Source organism: Cicer arietinum, chromosome 7 (genome assembly GCF_000331145.2).
Source record: "Cicer arietinum cultivar CDC Frontier isolate Library 1 chromosome 7, Cicar.CDCFrontier_v2.0, whole genome shotgun sequence".
NCBI lineage: Eukaryota > Viridiplantae > Streptophyta > Magnoliopsida > Fabales > Fabaceae > Cicer > Cicer arietinum.
Window position 1 is genome coordinate 5,818,624 of NC_021166.2, and position 18,788 is coordinate 5,837,411.

An 18,788-nucleotide genomic window follows, 5' to 3' on the forward strand; every position below is an offset into this window, starting at 1 on the left:
TCGCCATCTCCGTCATTGAATACCCTCCCGTCGTAACATCTCTACCATAACCTCTACATTTTCCTCTTGTTGCAAAGACAAATTAAATAATCTACTAAATTTCTCACGCAAGACCCCACCAATCAATCATGAATCCTTCCAAAACAAAGTATTACTCTTATTCCCAATAATTTTAAACAATTTTTTTATCAAACCATTTCTCTTCAATACCAACTATTCCCGCAAAAATATGCTTCCACCATACAGACCCCCTGGAATTGCCCCCCCTAAATTCCCCAACTTCCACTCTATATTTATTGATCAACACCTTAACCCAAAGACTTCTAACTCCGTTTTTAACCTCCAACGCCATTTACCCAATAAAGCTTTATTAAAAAAAAATCAAATCTCGGACTCATAATCCACCATTCTCTAAAGGCAAACACATCTTCTCCCAATTGATCTAATGAACCTTACTCACTTCCTCATTCGCATCCCAAATAAATGATTTAAAAATGGATTCAAGTTGATAAATGATACCTAAAGGAGCCTTGAAAAAGGAAATAAAATAAACCGACAATGCAGATAAGACAACTTTGAGGAGTATTAAACGACCACTCATCGACAAAGTTATAGAGTTCTAACCAGCCAACCTATTTCTGATCTTCTCAATAACAGGTTTCCAAAACACCTTATGTCGGGGATTATCGCCAATAAGCAACCCCAAATATTTGAATGAGACACATATCATTTTACAATTAAGAACCTCTACCGCAATTTGAAGCCATGAACTGTTAACATTAACACATGCCAACATACTTTTATAAAAATTAACCTTTAGGCCATACTGAAGCTCAAACCACAATAAAATTAGTCTTGATTGCTCTAATATTATCCCAATATTTCTCACCCATGATCAACGTATCATCTGCAAATTGTAATAGAGAAACACGATACTCATTTGGGTCCACCTTAAAATCTTTGAATCGATTGGCTTCCACATAAGCACTAAAAGAGCATTCATACCCTCAGTAGCTATTAGAAACAAGAACGGAGAAAGGGTCACCTTGTCTCAATCCCCTCCGCGTAGCAAACTCTTATGTAGGACTACCATTCACTAGCACATAAACTGACGCTGAACCAACACATTCCAAAATCCATTAACGCCGTTTCTATGGAAAACACATCTTTGTCATCACAAGCTCTAGGTAACCCCACTCAACTGAGTCATATGCCTTCTCGAAGTCCACTTTGAACAAAATTAACTATTTTTCTTCTTTTTTTTGCCTCATCGACCACTTCATTTGCAATTAAAATCCCGTCCAACATTTGTCAACCTTTAACAAACGTTGATTGAGATTTGATCTATTCGCCAACACTTTTGACAAAACTTTATACATACATCCCACTAATGAAATGAGTCTAAAATCAGATAAGACTTGTGGATTTTCTTTTTTGGGAATTAAAACTATGAACGAGCAATTTGATCCTTTTACCAACCTCTCATTCGCATGAAAATCACCTAAAAATCTCATAAAGTCACATTTTATGTTCTCCCAAAACTCTTTCATAAACCCAAAATGTACCCCATCCGGACCTGGACTTTTGTAGATGACACAATCTCACACCGCATGTTTGACTTCCTCTTCGCTAAATCCGTCTAATAGTGTTTTAGCTTGAATTAGCGAGAGAGAATTAAAATGCATGTTATCCATACCCATGTGGATGGATCTGGTGGATTTAAAATGAACTTCAAAATAATTAAACAATGCACTTTCCACTAGATCCACCCCTTCGACACGCTCACCCCCAACTTCAATACTGATAATTGAATTATGACGCCTTTCTATTGAATATCATACCATGAAAAAACTTTGTCTTTGCATCTCATTCTCTCAACCATTGCACTCGCGATCGTTGCCACTAAATACTACAATTCAACCGAGACCAAGAACAAATATTAGCTGACAATTGTTTACACTCTTCAATATCCACGTCTGATAGAACACATGATTATGCTTTAATATCTAACTTATTTAACTCCTCTTTAGCCACCTTTATCTTGTCAAATAGGTTGTTGCAATGTTCCTTATGCTAACTCCTCAAGCGATTTTTGATATTTTTCAACTTTTGCTTTAGTACAAAACCCCCCCAACCCAACACCATATAATTATCTCATGCCTCCTTAACAAAATCCTTATAACCATCAAATTCCTCCCAACACTTCAACATACGAAAAGGTCTTGGTCCCCAATTATCCCAATAATCACACAAGAATAATGGACAATGATCTGATAAGCATCTATCCAACGCCCATTGCGAACAATTGGGCCATTGATGACCCCACCTCATTGATAAAAGAAATCGGTCTAATATGCTCACTACTGATCCATCCAAACGACACCAAGTAAAAGCTCTACCATTTAAATGCAAATCAATAAATTCTGATTCCTCAATAAAATTATTAAAGCGCAAAATGTCTTCCATTTGGATATACTCACTCATCCCTTTCCTTTCATTTTCCTTCCTAATTGTATTAAAATCTCCACACACACACCAGCAACAATCTACATCGTTCTCAACCTTCTCACCTATCATATTCCACAATTCTCGTTTCTCAATCCTATCACAAGGTGCATAAACATTTATCACACAAATTTTTTCTCCAGTATCCTTCCATTCCCCCTTCATAACTAATGCATAATTTAATATGGAATAACTCCACATATCGACCCGTGAGCTATCCCACAAAGTTAGTATACCTCCGGATCTACCTACTGAGGGTTTGAACGAAAATCCAAACTCTTTTGATCCCCACACAATTTCACACTTCTTTTCCTCCACAACCTCCAACTTCGTTTCTTGAACACACATTATATCAGGTTTTTTATTTTGTATTAAACCCTACAATTCTTTTTTCTTCACAACCCATTCCATGCCTCTAATATTATAACATAACATATTCATTGTCAACCTTACTATCACCAAAAACTTCTTACACCATCCACTTCTAACTTCCTATGCATTTTTTCCAACATTCGCTCTATCTCTTTTTTCCATTTCCATTAATTTGTCAACTATAATATTTTCCTCCTCTTGTGGAATTAACCCGACCTCTTTTACAAAACCTAATACTTCTTTGCCCACCTCTGTCGCATCATTATTACGTAAAGCCAAATGCCTCCAATCTGCCCGAGACGAAGAATCAACCAAACTAGTCGAAGAAGAAACACTTACTTGATTTAATGAAGCGGACAAAGTTGTTTTTCTCCTATTCTTTTTCTGTTGAGCCTCGAACAAAAGTCTCTCATTTCGTTGATGCTCTGGTAGTCTAGCTATTTGTTTCAAAGATACAAATTCTTTATATTGATTTTTTAGAAAATTCTCTTTCGAATAATCATTTTTCACATTCCTTCTATATAATTCTACATGGCTTTACAACATGCTCTTCAGACCTCATTATGTTTAAACATGTTGCTAAGCCCACCCCACCATGAATAAGGCCCACACTACTACCACCTAGTCACGATCCAATATCACAAGTCTGCTTCGTCAAACTACCTTCATGTGTTGCTTCATCAATTTGGAAATCAATAAATTCTCTCTCCACATTAAATGAAATTGTTTCATGTTGACCAAGTCCAATGGATCCTTCCATGTCACTCTCAATTTGAATCAACGAATCTGCATGTCTCCCAATGAATTCATAACCGCCTCATCCACTCATAACTTATGGATTTTCTCTCTCCAATTATTTGGACAATTGTTATTACCCTTATTTTTCCTCACCGCCATATTAAGAATTAACTCCAAATTATTGTCCATCCCACCATCCTTATTATGCGCCCCATCACCGTCCAATTCAGTTCTCTCTCCAACGAATTCAAACCACCATTAACTTCAGTGATAAAATTTTCCAAATTTTTAGAATCCAAATTATCCTCCATGATTAGCGATTGTAACGAATCCGGACCTAAACTCGTATACGAATCATCGACCCTCCATGCGACGTCCTCCCCCTCAAAATCAAATACTGGACCTGAGAATGGTTCTTCCACAATTCCAATTTTAAACAAATTATCATCAATTTTAATTTGAATAAAACGATTACTTAACTCAAAATGTGTTGTCTCAATAAGAATTCGTGCAAAATCTAAGCGATTTTTTTTCTCGGTGCACTCATCGACCTTCACAAATTTACCCAACGTGCGTGACAATTCCTTAAAGAGATCGATACTCCATGCATAAATGGGCACACCGCAAAATCGGAACCACCCACATCATTCCAAAGGTGTCGCTTCTAAAGTCCATTCCTCAATAGATTCAAATAATGCACTAAAAAATTCAGCTCCATCTTCCATCAACCCCTTCACATCAATAGTTACATCACCGCAAATAAATACTTTGCAACCCTCCATTGGTATGATTCGCAATGAAGTGAACCATGCATCATTTACCAAATTTTGAGCAACTAATACCATTTCCATATCATGGAGAATCCTCACACGCCCCCTTTTCGCCCATTCCAAATCCTCCATTTTGGTCTCGAATTTGATACCACACCAATCTTTATTATGATTATGTGTACTTATAATTTCCTTCGGACGATCTTTACTGTATCTGAAAGTTGCAGCAACATTTTGAAGAACGTTCGTGCCTCCACCGGTCCTTCTTTCCCGCTCCCTATCAAAATGCGCTTTATTCGCCCACAATTTAAAAGAACTGAACCATACATTTCAAATAGCTTTGACAAGTTTTGCAACGTCCTTCACCTTCACAAACCTAGCAAGTTCGAATCTCTGTCCCTTAAAGTTTAATCGATTTGAAAGAAAAAAATCGACTAACATACCGCACAGTTTTATCCCTTTCTTCAGATCCTTCAAAGTATCTTCTGCGAGAAAATTAGTAACATAAACTAATATTGATTTTGCCTCTCCCTTGATGTTTTCATTGTCTTCGCTCTTATGAAAACCATCTTCAACCCGATGCGCGATGCCTGTAAAATGCATTGAATCTGTAAAAAGTAAAGAAGGTAGAACAACTTGATGCACTCGCAATTTAGATCAAATAAAAGGTATAGAGCATTCTTGCCCTTATGGCTAGCTTCACAATTTTGATTGTGCCATGTGGATGTTGTAGAGCCACCAATTGACTTCAAGTCTCGGTGATAAAAGTAAAACCATGCTTAAAGAAATATTTCTAAAATCTTTGAAGTGTTTAACATGTAAATTGATTAATGTTTTATTGTTTAATAAATAAATCAATTGATTGAAATTTTCCATTAGAAAGATATATAATTTTTTTGAAAAATCACTCTTACATTTGTTAGATCAATCAACAATTCTTCCGAGCACATACTTGTATAATCTACAACCAACCGTCAATATCAATTATAACATCAACTAGAAATATCTATTAGAGCCATCATTAGAATAATGAATAAAATCCCCACACATTTACCTATAAACTCTATAGTCGCTATACTTCGTTCATAAATGCGTTCAAAGTATCGTCCGTTAACATTGTTGTTCGTAATTTCAATTAATTTATTTAGAGGTTATCAATATTGTTGTCATTTTTGATAAAAATAAGTTACAATTGATGTTATTTTATGTATCGATTAACGACAAAATTTTACTATTAAAATTTATTAATATTTTGTCAAAACTTCAAGTAAATAAAAGAACAATAATTCATTGAGAATACTATTGAGATTGCTATTCATAGATTTTTATTTTAATTTCTTGTATATCTCTACATTCTTTTTTAAGAATAACCACATTTATTAATATCTTTTAAATTTGTGACATTGTTAAAATATATATTGTGATTACCAATTCTATAAAAAAGTCAAAATAATATATATCACGACAATGTATTCAAAATATAGAGTATATTAAATATAACTACAATCTATTCAAAGTAATATATATATATATATTATAAACTATTTTTTTTTTTGTAGTATTTAAAGGTTTTCGAAACAACCATTTCAAATATTTTTGGTATGCAAAAGAATTTTGGAATATTAAATCTATGTTCGATATTGTGCCGTATTCAAAAAAACTTTGTTTGAATTTTTTTTTAGTACAGATGATTCTTTTTGAAAAATAACTATTTTTAAATTGTTAGAAAACTTAGAATTTTAAGTTTCTCGAGATAAATTGTAAATCATAAAATTTAAAAAGAAAATTTCACCATAAATTATTTTTTTTAACAAAAAATTATTTTTAAATTTTTGAAAAATTTGAGAGTTTCGAATTTTGCAGAATATTGGAAATTTTAAAAAACTTAAAAAAAGTTTTTCAAAGTAAAATAAAAAAATCTAAAATATAACTTATATAAACAAAAGAAGAAAAAAAAATTGACGCTCACTTGTGTACGTGAAAACTATAATAGTATTATGAATGAAAATAAAAACTTTTAATATCTATACGAAGATAAAAATAGTATTTCATAATATTTATGAAGGTAGAGGTATAATATGAAAATATAAAAGTAAAATTTTCAAAAATACATTATAATAACCCAATAATAAACTTATATGTCCCGCTCAAACTAAAACAAAATCCAAATAAAATTGATTTCCACCTATCATGGGTTAGCCCAAATGGAAACCCGTTACTTAGTAGAATTAGCTCATATGGATATTGGATAGTCTGCAACCTGCATAATCAATTTAAAAAAAATCAAACAGTAAAATTGGTGTTAAAAATAAAAATTAACTTGGTCGGTTCCAGTTTTTTTTTACCGAATTCAAAAATATCACGACACTGTCACGCGCAGACTCACGATCTCAGAGTCTCACCCTTCGGGTAGGACATACGACAATGACTAATTCTAATTGACAAATAATCTTTTTATTTCGTATAGTATGGCAATGAGAATGATACAAATTAAAAAGATCAAAGTGGACAATCATCCAACACTTCGAAAAATGTGAACATTGGTCAAATAATCTAAAAATATTTATTTAAAAGTCACATTAGAACACTTTATTTAAATTTAGGTTGAGTTTTTAATTTATGTCATGTTAGACAAATCTAAGTTGTTTTTGGCAATTTGAACTCTGAATTTCGAACTTAGTTTGTATATTATTTTATTGTGTATTTTTAATGATCTAGAATATCATGTTGTTTTTAAATGACATATGAAGAAATTTTTTACATTAAAATAGTTGCAAAATATTTAAAATATATGGGCTACCCGCCCCGCCCACAGCTCGTATAGAGTCGGGCTCGATCGACCCAAATGGTCCGGGTAGCCTATTTTGACATTGATCTACGATGATAAGAATAATATGCTTAAATATATTTAAATTTTAGTTTAAATTTAAATAATTTAGAATTTAAAACAATGAAAATTTTACTGTATATCTCCAAATTTATATTTATACTCATGTATTTTAATAAAAATATAATTTTATCATTTATTTAAAAAAAATCAATTTTTTATGTTTTTTGATACATGTGTTTGTATGAAAAACTTTTCAAATATATACATGAAATTTTTAAGTTTTTTGAAAAACTGTATTTTGAAAAACTTTTTTTTTAAAGTTTACCGATACATAAATATATCAATGCATAGAGTCGGCTCAAGGGTAAGGCCACCAAAACAAGCGCCTCTCTGAAAAACAAAAAATTTTACTTAAAAGAAGGCTTCAAATATTTTTAAAACTAATTTTGATAAAATTTTATATAAATTAAATAAAATATTTTGTTTTTATTAGAAATTATTTAATACTTATCTCAGTTAACTAAAACAGTCGAGATGAGAGAAATATTAATTATAAATTGAATAATCATGAGATAAAAGGTGAGTACATCATTAATATGAGAAATACTAGTTATAACTGGAGAGATCATGAGATAAATAGTGAACATATTGTTAACATGAGTTACTTGAGTGCTACAATATATACACATTCTTTTCTTATTCAACTAAAATATGGAAAATTTTACATGAGTGTCTGATGTTGCCGTATAACCGTTGAAATGTCTTTTTCATTATTTGAAAAATATAGAGAAAATAGATTTGAAAATGTCATTAATTTTGTTAAACAAAATTTATATAATTATTAAATAAAATATTAATAATTTATTTATTAAATTTTGAAAAGGCCTTGTCTAATAATTTCGCTTTAGGCCTCGTAACGTGTTGGGCCGACCAATGCATAAATGTATTATGAAAAAGTTGAAGGAAAGTTTTCTACACACAAATTTGATTTTTTATAACACATTTGTATAATTAAAATTTAAAAAAAGAATTCGATACACAAAATTTAAATATTCTAAAATGCATGTGTTTTGAAAAACTTTCCAACAGCCCAGCTAAATTTAGTGAGATAGAAACAAATTTATTGATTTTTTTTTTTAAAAAAGAGAAAAGCATAAAATAAATTATTTATATAAAATATAGAATATAAATATAAATGTGACAAAATATATAAAATTTTATAAAATAAGATATAGTTTCTATTTCAAATAATTGTTAGAATAGTTTTAGGATTTTTGATCGATGTTTATTCCAATTATATAATATATTTTTGAATTACAATTTAGCTGAATATATAAAACAATAAGTGAAAGTGTATAATTAAATATTCTCTCTATTTCTTTTATCAAGTAATTATTTTTAATAAAGAATCTATATAAACCACCGCCAAAATAGAAGATTTATACTATCAAATTAAAATTTTCATGATACATTCACGTTGCTTAAAAATTATGCATTAGTAATTTCCACCATTGCAAATGGGTCAAACACATTTCAATCATATGGCAATAAACTTTCCATGGACTTAAATCTAATCATAATAGTATCCGACAAACTCATATCACCAGATTTTACAATTTTTTTTCTTTCTTTTTCATAACACAGTATTTAAGGTTAGTATTCAAAAATAACTTCAATTCATGTTATTATATGAAACAAGTTTATAAATTAAGAAAAATGATAATTTAGTAGATATAAATAAAGTTTTTATTAGTAGATATATAAGAATCAGTTAACTTTCCATTTTTATTCTGTTGACCGTTTATAATATATATAAAAGTATTTTTTATTTATATTTATTTTTTTTCTAATGATATTAATGAAAATTGAATCTGCAATTTATAAATTATAATATATAATTTTTACTATTAAACCAAACAACTATAGTAAGGACAATTTTTTTTACTCCTTCTGTTTATTATTAGTTGTTAAGTCATAGTGTAAGTTATTGTTTTTATTTTATTTTATTTTTTTATCAAATCATTAGTCTGTTTTTAGGATTAAATATACTTCTATTTCTTATAAAAATTTATTTTTAATCATTGTAAATATTTTCTTTAACTTTTAATGTATGTAATATCTTCTATTAACAATTTTACTTTATAAAATCAAGTTTTTTTGAAGCTTTATTGGAAAGAAATCAAAGTTTAAAAATATATTTTAAATTATAATGGAATCTTTAAAAAAATTATATATAAAATTTGATTTTTAAATTTAATTTTATAATATTTTAGTTTTTAATTTTTTTTATTTAAAAATTCTTATTTAATTTATTTTATCGTTAAAAATAATTGAAATTTTTTCAAAAAATAATTCAAAATTATAGGAGTGTAAATTAATTGATTTAATAACAAAAATTTAAGCTATTAATGAAAAGTATAGTGGGAAGTAAAAGTAAAGGTAAAAGAAATTTTTTGGATTGAGTAAAAATTTAAATATAGATTTTATGAAAAAATAAATTTTAATTTTTTATAATATTAAAAGATATTATTGAGATTTGAGAATATAATAAATAATATTGTATTGAACGAAAAGTTTGGTGCTCTGACCCGTGCAAAATCGACAAAATTAAAGTCGGTTTAAACAGGAGCCACTCAATATTTATGTTTAAACGTGTCAAAAGAAGGGCTATTTTGTCAATTCAGTTTCAACAATAAAGAACGAGCCTAGCAATAATACACGCATGACCCTGTCAATTATCCAATCAAATCCACCCGTTAACCTAAAAGCGTAACAAGCAGGAAACAACCCAGTTAGGGCGGTTCGTGTCACTATGAACCTTCCAATAATTCGAAAATCAAAATTATTCTATAAATATAACAACCACGCTACTTCCTACATCCACAGTCAATTGTGAATACTTTCTCTCTCTTCCATTTAGAACAACACACGTCTCTTTCTCTCTCTAGAAAAAAATTATGGGAACCGCAATTCTTCGTTCCCACGATTGCCTTCAAGGTCGGTTTCTCCCAAACGATGACTTGTCAATCCCTTCCTCTAAAATTAGGTCTCGAAAAAACTCTAACCCCAACCCTAATTGCAAATCCTATGTCAATCAGAATCGTCGCCGTAAGCGGAGCCCGGTGGCCCCCGCTCAGGCCAATTTCAACGATCGGAGGAGATCCGGTGATCGTACGGAGACGCTGTCGAACGGTGTAGCCGCGGTGAATCTTTTAATGGGACAAGTTAAGATTCTCAAAAGAGGCGAAAAGTTGAGTTCAGAGAATATCCACGATGGAAAACTCGTTGTTCCCGTGGAGGATTGTAAGGTGATGACTATGGAGCTTGACCATCCCGATTTGTTATTGGGCTCAACGGATCGGTTTGGGCCTGATCCAATAACCGTACAGAAACAAGTTAGGGTTTCCGATTCGAAAGATGGAATTTACGCTGGATCAGCGTTTGTTGCGTCTCCTCCTCCGAGTTCCGTTCCTGTACCCGGATTTTTGGGGAAAAACGGTGTGGCCACAAGTGATTTGAGACGGATACTACGACTTGATTTGGAATGATTAATTGATTTCGTTTGTTAGGTGTTTTGATTACTTTCTTCCGAAGTAGACGATGAAAATTGGTGGTTGTTTGTTTGTTTGTTCGTATGGTCCCTAACGTGCATCCTTTATTTTTTCAAGAGGATTTTGCCGTAGGGTGCGAACGCATGAAGAAGCGTTGAAAGTTGAAAGTCAAGTGAAGGTTTGTTGTTTCAGTGTTCAGTTCGTGATAGAAGAAATAATCAAGTTAGGTTTTGTGGTTAGTTCATACGTTGATGACCGAAGGGATGTAACTTTTGTAATTTCCTCTAGTCTGATATACGTGAATCTATAGTGTTTGGATTTAGAGTATTTCTTTGTGTAGTGTGTGTGATTTTTTTCCATATGGAAGAATTAAGTACTAGTATGTTTTTCGTCGTATTTTTCAGGTCTTTCGATGTATTCTGTGTTCTTTTTCGTGCTAATGTAGTAGTGAAATTTAATGGTAATAGAATGAAGTTCAGTATTAGTTTCACCTTTCTTTGATGATTATTCACTGCAGTTTTTATCTTCTGAATTGCTTTTTTGACAACTGTGTTGCGAATTCAGATATTTCAATGAAAACTAGTTTATTCTCAACTTGATTGATTATTAATTGAAGCGTGGGTCAGTGTTGATCATTGATGCGGTGGGTATGGCCGAGGCAAATTGATGATTAAGTCATTTTATGTCCCTTTCCTTCCCTTAATTTGATGGTTTACTTACTGGTTACCATCGATGTATTAGATTTTTTTTATCAAACCTTTGTCCCATTACATGGGTTTGTTTGTGTTGCGCGTATGTCGTTTGTACTTGTTTTGTTGTTGCCAGAAAATTGATAAAAACCACAGATTGGCAACGTGCCAAACTGATCGATTATTTTCAGGGTCATCTAAAGGCTCCAATTTCTTGACATATAATTCAACACAAATATTTTATTTGAGAAAGGGGAAATAGAAACGGTTGATTTTGATATCTCATCACACGAAATACATAATCAACTAGTATTTGTTGTCAGTGTAAAACAATTTATACACTGACAGTGTATAATCTAATAGTCATTAAATTCATTTTACTTTGAGTATTTGAGTAGTAGTTTGTTCTTATATGGTGATATCATTGTGTTTGGCAGTTTATTGATTTTGGAATAACTACATCATTAATGTGTGTGGAATGAGAGTTTTTTATTTCTCCTCAGCAGGCATTTTGAATAGCATCTAATGGAGGAACAGGAACTCTATTTAAATTTCATTCACGTTGATTGTGGAACTCACAGGATATGAAGAAAAATGATGGATCTTTATATCTGGATACAACTTCTTGGATCACAGTTCGGTTCTCTTTTTATCTTCCTGTTCTGTTTGACTTTGGTTCTCATGATATGTGCGTTAAGGGAACTGGATTCTGTAAGAGTAAATAATTTGACCACAATTTGAAATCTTTGTTCAAGCTCACAATTTGAAATCTTGGCGTTTTGTTATATCTCCCAGTTAAATTGTTATTTTATTTTCCACTTTTTTCAGAGGTGTAATAAAAAGAGATTCCTTGATCTTCGATGAATCAAAGTGAGTTCCAAGTCATGGCGAACTTTGAGCTTTGTAGTATGTAAACTAAATTTATCGGTAGAACGTGGGTCTCCAAAACCTGATCTCGTAGGTAAGACACTGAGATAATAGCATAATAGTCTATTATAAAGTATGAATTTGATCTCATGTGAATTTGGATTACTAGACAACCAATTTGCACCTTAAAGCATCGGAGAATAGGAGACTAAATTGGCCTCTGAAGTCCACAATTTGGTGTGCATAAATGCCGAACAAGAGTGCTAGGTAATACATTATTTTGACTCTGTTTCGAACACTGCTTGGGTCTCCCTAAAGAGGAAACAGGTAAACGTTTGTGTGAAATTAATCCAAGAATAAGATTCTCATTGTAATAGTAAGTGGGGTGTTTGCTTTATTCGTTTATGGATGGCTCAAGTATTTTCCTATGTTTGAGATGACTGTTTTAAGTATTACTTTCATTTTCAACAAATATTCAGGGGCTTTATAGTTGTGTAACTTCTTAATTACAACAAATGAAAGGTAAACTCTATTGATCTGGATGAAATTTTCAGGTATATACTGCATCATGTGCAGTTGATAATTTCAGGTGTATACTGCATCATGTGCAGTTGATAACATATCTAAGTTAAGTAATTCAATTTCCGAGGCATGGGCTAGTCCAACTGCATCATCATCCGACTTGTTGAACCTTTTACCCTTTTAGGCCTTTACTTACCATGTATCATTAGTTGTACTCGGCACTGACAGTATCCTTTTCCAAAACCAGTGTTTCCTCCAAATCAATGACATCTCCTCAATGGGTATTCCCTTGGTTTCAGGTAGGAACAAATAAACAAATATGGTCATGATGGCTATCCAGCCAGCAAAAAACAGGAAGATCCCATACGTGAACGTACAGAGAAGGGAAAGGAAAGCCTGCGCGATTATGAAAGTGAATAGAAGGTTTGCTGCAACTGTGATACTCTGCCCTGCTGATCGAATTTCTAATGGAAATATCTCACTTGGGACTGTCCAGCCTAGTGGGCCCCATGACCATCCAAAAGCTAGAACAAATAGAGAAAGTACAACTACAACTGATATTGAATAGCCTTTTGACAATTCTTGGTTTTCTCCAAACTTGACCCCCAAAATTATGGCAGCTATAACCTGTTCAAGTAAAAAATGAGAGTATAATCAATTGCTGTGCAACAAGAGAACTGACCTTTGCAAAGCCTTGGTTCTTGTAAGCATAATTGGAATTTGCATTAAACTAAGATTTTTCTATACCTGACTTATCATCATTTGTATTCCACCACTGATGAGTAATGGTCTTCTCCCCAATCTATCTACTGTTGCAATAGAAATGAATGTTGATAGGGAAAGGCAACAAGAGAACTGACCTTTGCAAAGCCTTGGTTCTTGTAAGCATAATTGGAATTTGCATTAAACTAAGATTTTTCTATACCTGACTTATCATCATTTGTATTCCACCACTGATGAGTAATGGTCTTCTCCCCAATCTATCTACTGTTGCAATAGAAATGAATGTTGAAAGGGAAAGAACTACCCCGGTCAAGGCTGACGAGTAGAGAGATGCCTCTCTGCCAAATCCCATGCTTTGAAATAGCATTGGAGCATAGAATAGGATTGAATTTATGCCAGTTAGAATCTGGAATGCAGGCATGAAAATAGCCATGATTAACTCTGGCCTATATCTTCTTTTAAGGATGTTCCAGTAGGGGTGTTTTATTGAGTTTGCCAATGCACCTGCATCGAGCATATCTTGGAACTCTGCATCGACATCATCCGTTCCTCTGATCTTTTCAAGGAGCTTCCTTCCTTGTTCCTTTGATCCTCTTTCTACTAAGCTATTTGGAGTCTCCGGGATAAATATTCCCCCTATAGTCATCAAAAGAGTTGGTATTGCAGCAAGGCCAAGGGCCAGCCTCCAACCCCATGGTTTAATCTGTTGTGTACCATAGTTGATCATATTTGCTGTGAAAATCCCAAAAGTGGTTGCAACTTGAAACATCATGTTCAGGCCTCCTCGAAGGTGGGTTGGCGCCATCTCAGACAAATAGAGCGGGATAGCCTTCAAAAAGGTATAACTGGATTGTTATCAAACATACTTTTTTTCCTGTAGAATTTGATGAGCCTACGTTAACATTCACATAATTAATATTGACAGTCACTTTTCAAAGCTACATTTGATACTTTGGTTAACTAGACTTTAGAGTTTGGTTTTACAGACAAAAGGTTGCTCAATTGTTCCTTTTATTAATAAACCAATGTTTTACATCAACATAAAAAATTGTTTATATTTTTGCTCTGTAATGGATCAAAGATTATTGAAAAGAAATGCTGCTACCTGATTTCCAAATCCAATGCCAACACCTTGCAAAATCCTTCCTATGATGAGCATTTCCAGATTAACAGCTGCAGCATTCAGAGCTGAGCCAATGAGAAAGCTGATACCACCGACTATGATACTTGTTCTTCGTCCAAACTTCCTTGTAACTGGAGCTGCGACCAGAGATGCAACAAAACCAGCAATGTATAAAGTAGAGGTAAATGCAGCAATGCCCTGATTGTTATACTTGCAGTAGTTGTTTTCATGTGCTTGCATTTTATGTTTGTACACTGAGGGGAAAAATATCTGAAGAAAGTCATCCATGGAAGCAACTCCTCCTGTTAACCATGGCACGTGCGTCAACTTTATGATAAATGACTATGATGATGAAGGTTATGCTTATTTACATATTCTGATAAAGAAAATGATGAATATGATCCATCAGAAAAATAAATAAAAAGCTTAATTTGGGGGTCACATTGATAATCTTGACCTAGTTATATTTATTTTTTATGTGAGTGATAAAGTGGTTCTAACAATTAGTCAGAATAAAAAGGTGGTTCTAACTTCAATGATTTAGTCTACCGCAAGCTATCCATTCTGAATTGATTAATATCGAATATTTCTTTAAATAAGATTAAATGTTAGCTCATAATAGTAGTAGATCGTACGCCATGTTCCAAAAGGTTATTAAAATAATTTGTTATCTTTGTTGGAGGGCAAGTGTCGGGTGGTAATAAGACATACGACATTATCATACAGATGACATAAGTAAATTAGATCTAGGACATCAGAATCAAAATTAAATACTAAGCAACAATGAGTTTAACAAGTGGATGTATTTATTAATTTGAAATTTAGATTAAATTTATTAACTTTTTTTAAGTCACTTTGTTATATTTCATTTGGAGGGGAGGATCATGCAATTTGATGCGGGATTTGTCACTTAACCATTACATATGAGCATTTGAAATTATTTGAAGAAAAAAATGTCCAAGTTGAAATTGTACTTATGAGAAAATACTTGGGAATTGCATCTTAGAATTATAGGGGAGAGGGCTTTAAGCACTTCAGCGAGACTTTAGAGTAATCACGAGATTGGCACTTTTTTTGGTTTTAATGGAATAGGATCTTAGTGATTCGGATTTGACTGAAAAATAAATAAATTTTTATAAAAATTGTTGCAGATTCAAAATTAGACTCTTATGAATGATTTGTTTATAGTTACATACAATAAAAATCATTCATAAATAAATATTAGTATATTCATTTTAAAATTTTATTGTAGGATTTATTTTATATATAATACCAATTAATTATAATTATTAGATTATTAAAAATAATTGATTTTTATTATAATTATTTTAAAATTGTGTTTATGAATTATTATAATGTATTAACACAGTAAAAAGAGAAGAATGTTTATTATTTAAAAAAAAACTGAGTTTCTATTTAAATCAATTGAGTTATTTTCTTTATCAAAATATGCATTTAGTTGAAACGTGGGATTAAGTACTACTATATCCATGCATCTTTCCTTGTTTTTAATTCAAGCACCGTATCTTTCCTTTTTTTAACTCTAGCCATGTATCTTTCCTGTTTTTTTTTTACTCCCATGTATCTTTCCTAGGTCTCTTTTTTTGTGTTTTTCCTCTAGTTTGCTGTTTTTCTCTCTCCCACTAATTGTCTTTCCCAGTTGTTTTTTTTGTTTTGTTGTGAAAAGGCATCTTTCCCACTAGGCCACTTGTTCCCTCACGAGAACTATTCATCTTCCTTCTCCATATGTCTTTATCTTTTATGTGTAAACTGCAAATTCCATAAGAACCGGTGTTAACCAAACCGGTTTATAAGAACCGATTCACGGTTCAATCGGTTCAAGGAGGGAGAAGCAAATCATGCGACTAGTAAACTTAAGATATGACAGATTGAAAATGTTGGAAACATACATATAGACATGAAATTAATATTAATAACACTCGATCGGAAAAACGAGATTCGTTTATAAACTCAGAAAATTGAAATACATGATAGCTAGCAAGATTTAGGATTAAGAAGAGAACCTGAAATTCCAACGTCATAGCCGAAGAGGGACCCGCCAGTAGCAGCAACAATGCAAGCGATGATGACATGAACTGTGACCCTCCCTTTATATTGTTCTGCTCTTCCGTTAGTACTGCTACCCACACCACCAAGAATGGAAGGTCCATCTTCCATTTCCTTATAACAGGAGGCATGTAAGGGATAATAATACTTTATTATTGATGTTGTAAAACATACATCACTTCAATCTCACCTTCAATTTTATTATATACACAACTTGTAAAGTAAGTAGTAAATAAACTAGGGTACCAACCTATACTTTGCTCCGTGATTATTTTATGAAAATAGTGCCTCAACTTTTTTGACCTAATCTCTGTTTAATTATTATGCATTATTGCTTCCCGCACTCAACGTTCAAAACACGCAGCTCCTTTTCAACTGTATCAAAGTTCAAAACTACTTCTAATCTCACATATACATCTAAGCAAGGGAAAAGCTGTTCAATGGCCTAAAATAGATATAAATTTGTATCATTTTTAGTATACTAATTTCATTTAATTAATGATCCTTTAAGAAATTAGTTGCACATTTATTAGGAGTTAGTTACAACTGGCTTAAAAGTTAGATAATTGATTGTCAATAGACAATTTGGTCATTAGTTTACTAGGTTTCCCAAACTTTTATATAGATTTTTTTTAGTTTCAAAATACGGTTTAAAATAATTTTTAATTATATTATTGAGTTAAGTCGTACAATAATTTTTTTTTTAAGCTGTGGTATTGTTTAAAATTGGACAAACAAACTATCAATTACGACATCTTTAAAATAAAACAGCTCAGTTACGAAAGTAGTTCAGAAGTGTAGAGATAAAAAATTTTTAGAAATTGCATCTAATATTATTGTGATTTTATTGAGAATTTGACACTTTTTATATAGTAATAGAATATATTTAATGAGAAACTTATCTATAGATTTATAAGTTAACAGATATATTAAAAAAATTCGATTATAAAATTTTGTATATTTTTCTAATTCACATTTAAATTCTACAAATATTTTATCATGTATTTATTTGATATCTTTTTTAGTCAATTAATATGAACTCTAGAGTTTTTTTTTTTCTATCAAACTCTGAAACTTATTTTTCCATGAGAAATTTTTATATCTCTTTGATACTGTGATTTTAACACCCTTCAATTAATTTAAATTTACTATCCTTTTTAGTCTATTAATATAAACTCTAGAACAAATTTTGATTAAGGATTGATGGCATTCAACATGACCCAGCTTGTTTTAACATGTATTGTAGCTATAAATAATTTATACTAACAACGATTGTAATCCGTTAATTATGTGATTATTTAATGTTGACACTTAAAATCATAATGTGAAATAATATAATAATTCTTGTTAGCACGTCTTTTTCTCAATTTTTTAAGGTAGAGATTTGATCAAAATGATGATGATTGCCTAAGACTTTGTGGTGCATAGTTGAGCATAGGCTAGGTAGATGGCTAATCTGATACTATAGATCACTCAGTGGACTTTACTTCTGTTCTGCACCATTCAGTGGAATACTGCTATTTTCATTAACCAGATCCCCAACATATCACATTTTTTCCTTACATGACTGTCCTATTTACAGTATGTACTAAGTTACAGTATAGTTGAGCGTTTAACTGCAGATCAGTGTGAACTCAGTCGTGCCCTTAAATATTTCTTTTTTCTTTTTCTGCAAAAATCTTTTTGTTTAAACTCATCTGTTCCATCTCACCATTTTCTTTTCCATTTCTTTGTAATGTATTATTATATTATATATAATTATTATCAGTGTATGAGAAAAATGTGTGTACACCAATTTTATACCGTGAACTAAAATAGGTCATTAAATATTATATAATTATAATTTTCATAATCAATAATTAAATAATCACTTTTTTATATTTACTATCACCTTGAAACTATTCAGACTAACGATATTATATCCGTACTATTATACATGTGATGATATGATAATGGCATAATGCAATCTCATGGGACAGTTTTACCAATTTTTTGTTGACAAAAATAAATATTAGAAACTTGTACGAAAAG

At 31.6% G+C, this 18,788-nt stretch overlaps 3 protein-coding genes across 3 annotated transcripts; 1 reads left to right on the top strand and 2 right to left on the bottom strand.

Annotated features, from left to right (window-relative positions):
• Nucleotides 1-2,154: 2,154 nt before the first annotated feature.
• On the bottom strand, nt 2,155-2,853 carry LOC101492921 (uncharacterized). Its single transcript, XM_004508556.1, has one exon. The coding sequence runs from the start codon at nt 2,851-2,853 to the stop codon at nt 2,155-2,157; it is 699 nt and encodes a 232-aa protein (XP_004508613.1).
• A 7,240-nt stretch (nt 2,854-10,093) lies between these two features.
• LOC101503779 (sugar transport protein 7-like) lies at nt 10,094-18,788 on the bottom strand. The gene is made up of 4 exons (XM_004508334.4): nt 16,715-18,788; nt 14,673-14,992; nt 13,770-14,396; nt 10,094-13,471 (listed from the first exon to the last, which is right to left on the bottom strand). The coding sequence occupies exons 1-4, from the start codon at nt 16,866-16,868 to the stop codon at nt 13,037-13,039; spliced, it is 1,536 nt and encodes a 511-aa protein (XP_004508391.1). The 5' UTR covers nt 16,869-18,788; the 3' UTR covers nt 10,094-13,036.
• On the top strand, nt 10,173-11,256 carry LOC101503439 (uncharacterized). Its single transcript, XM_004508333.4, has one exon. The coding sequence runs from the start codon at nt 10,173-10,175 to the stop codon at nt 10,761-10,763; it is 591 nt and encodes a 196-aa protein (XP_004508390.1). The 3' UTR covers nt 10,764-11,256.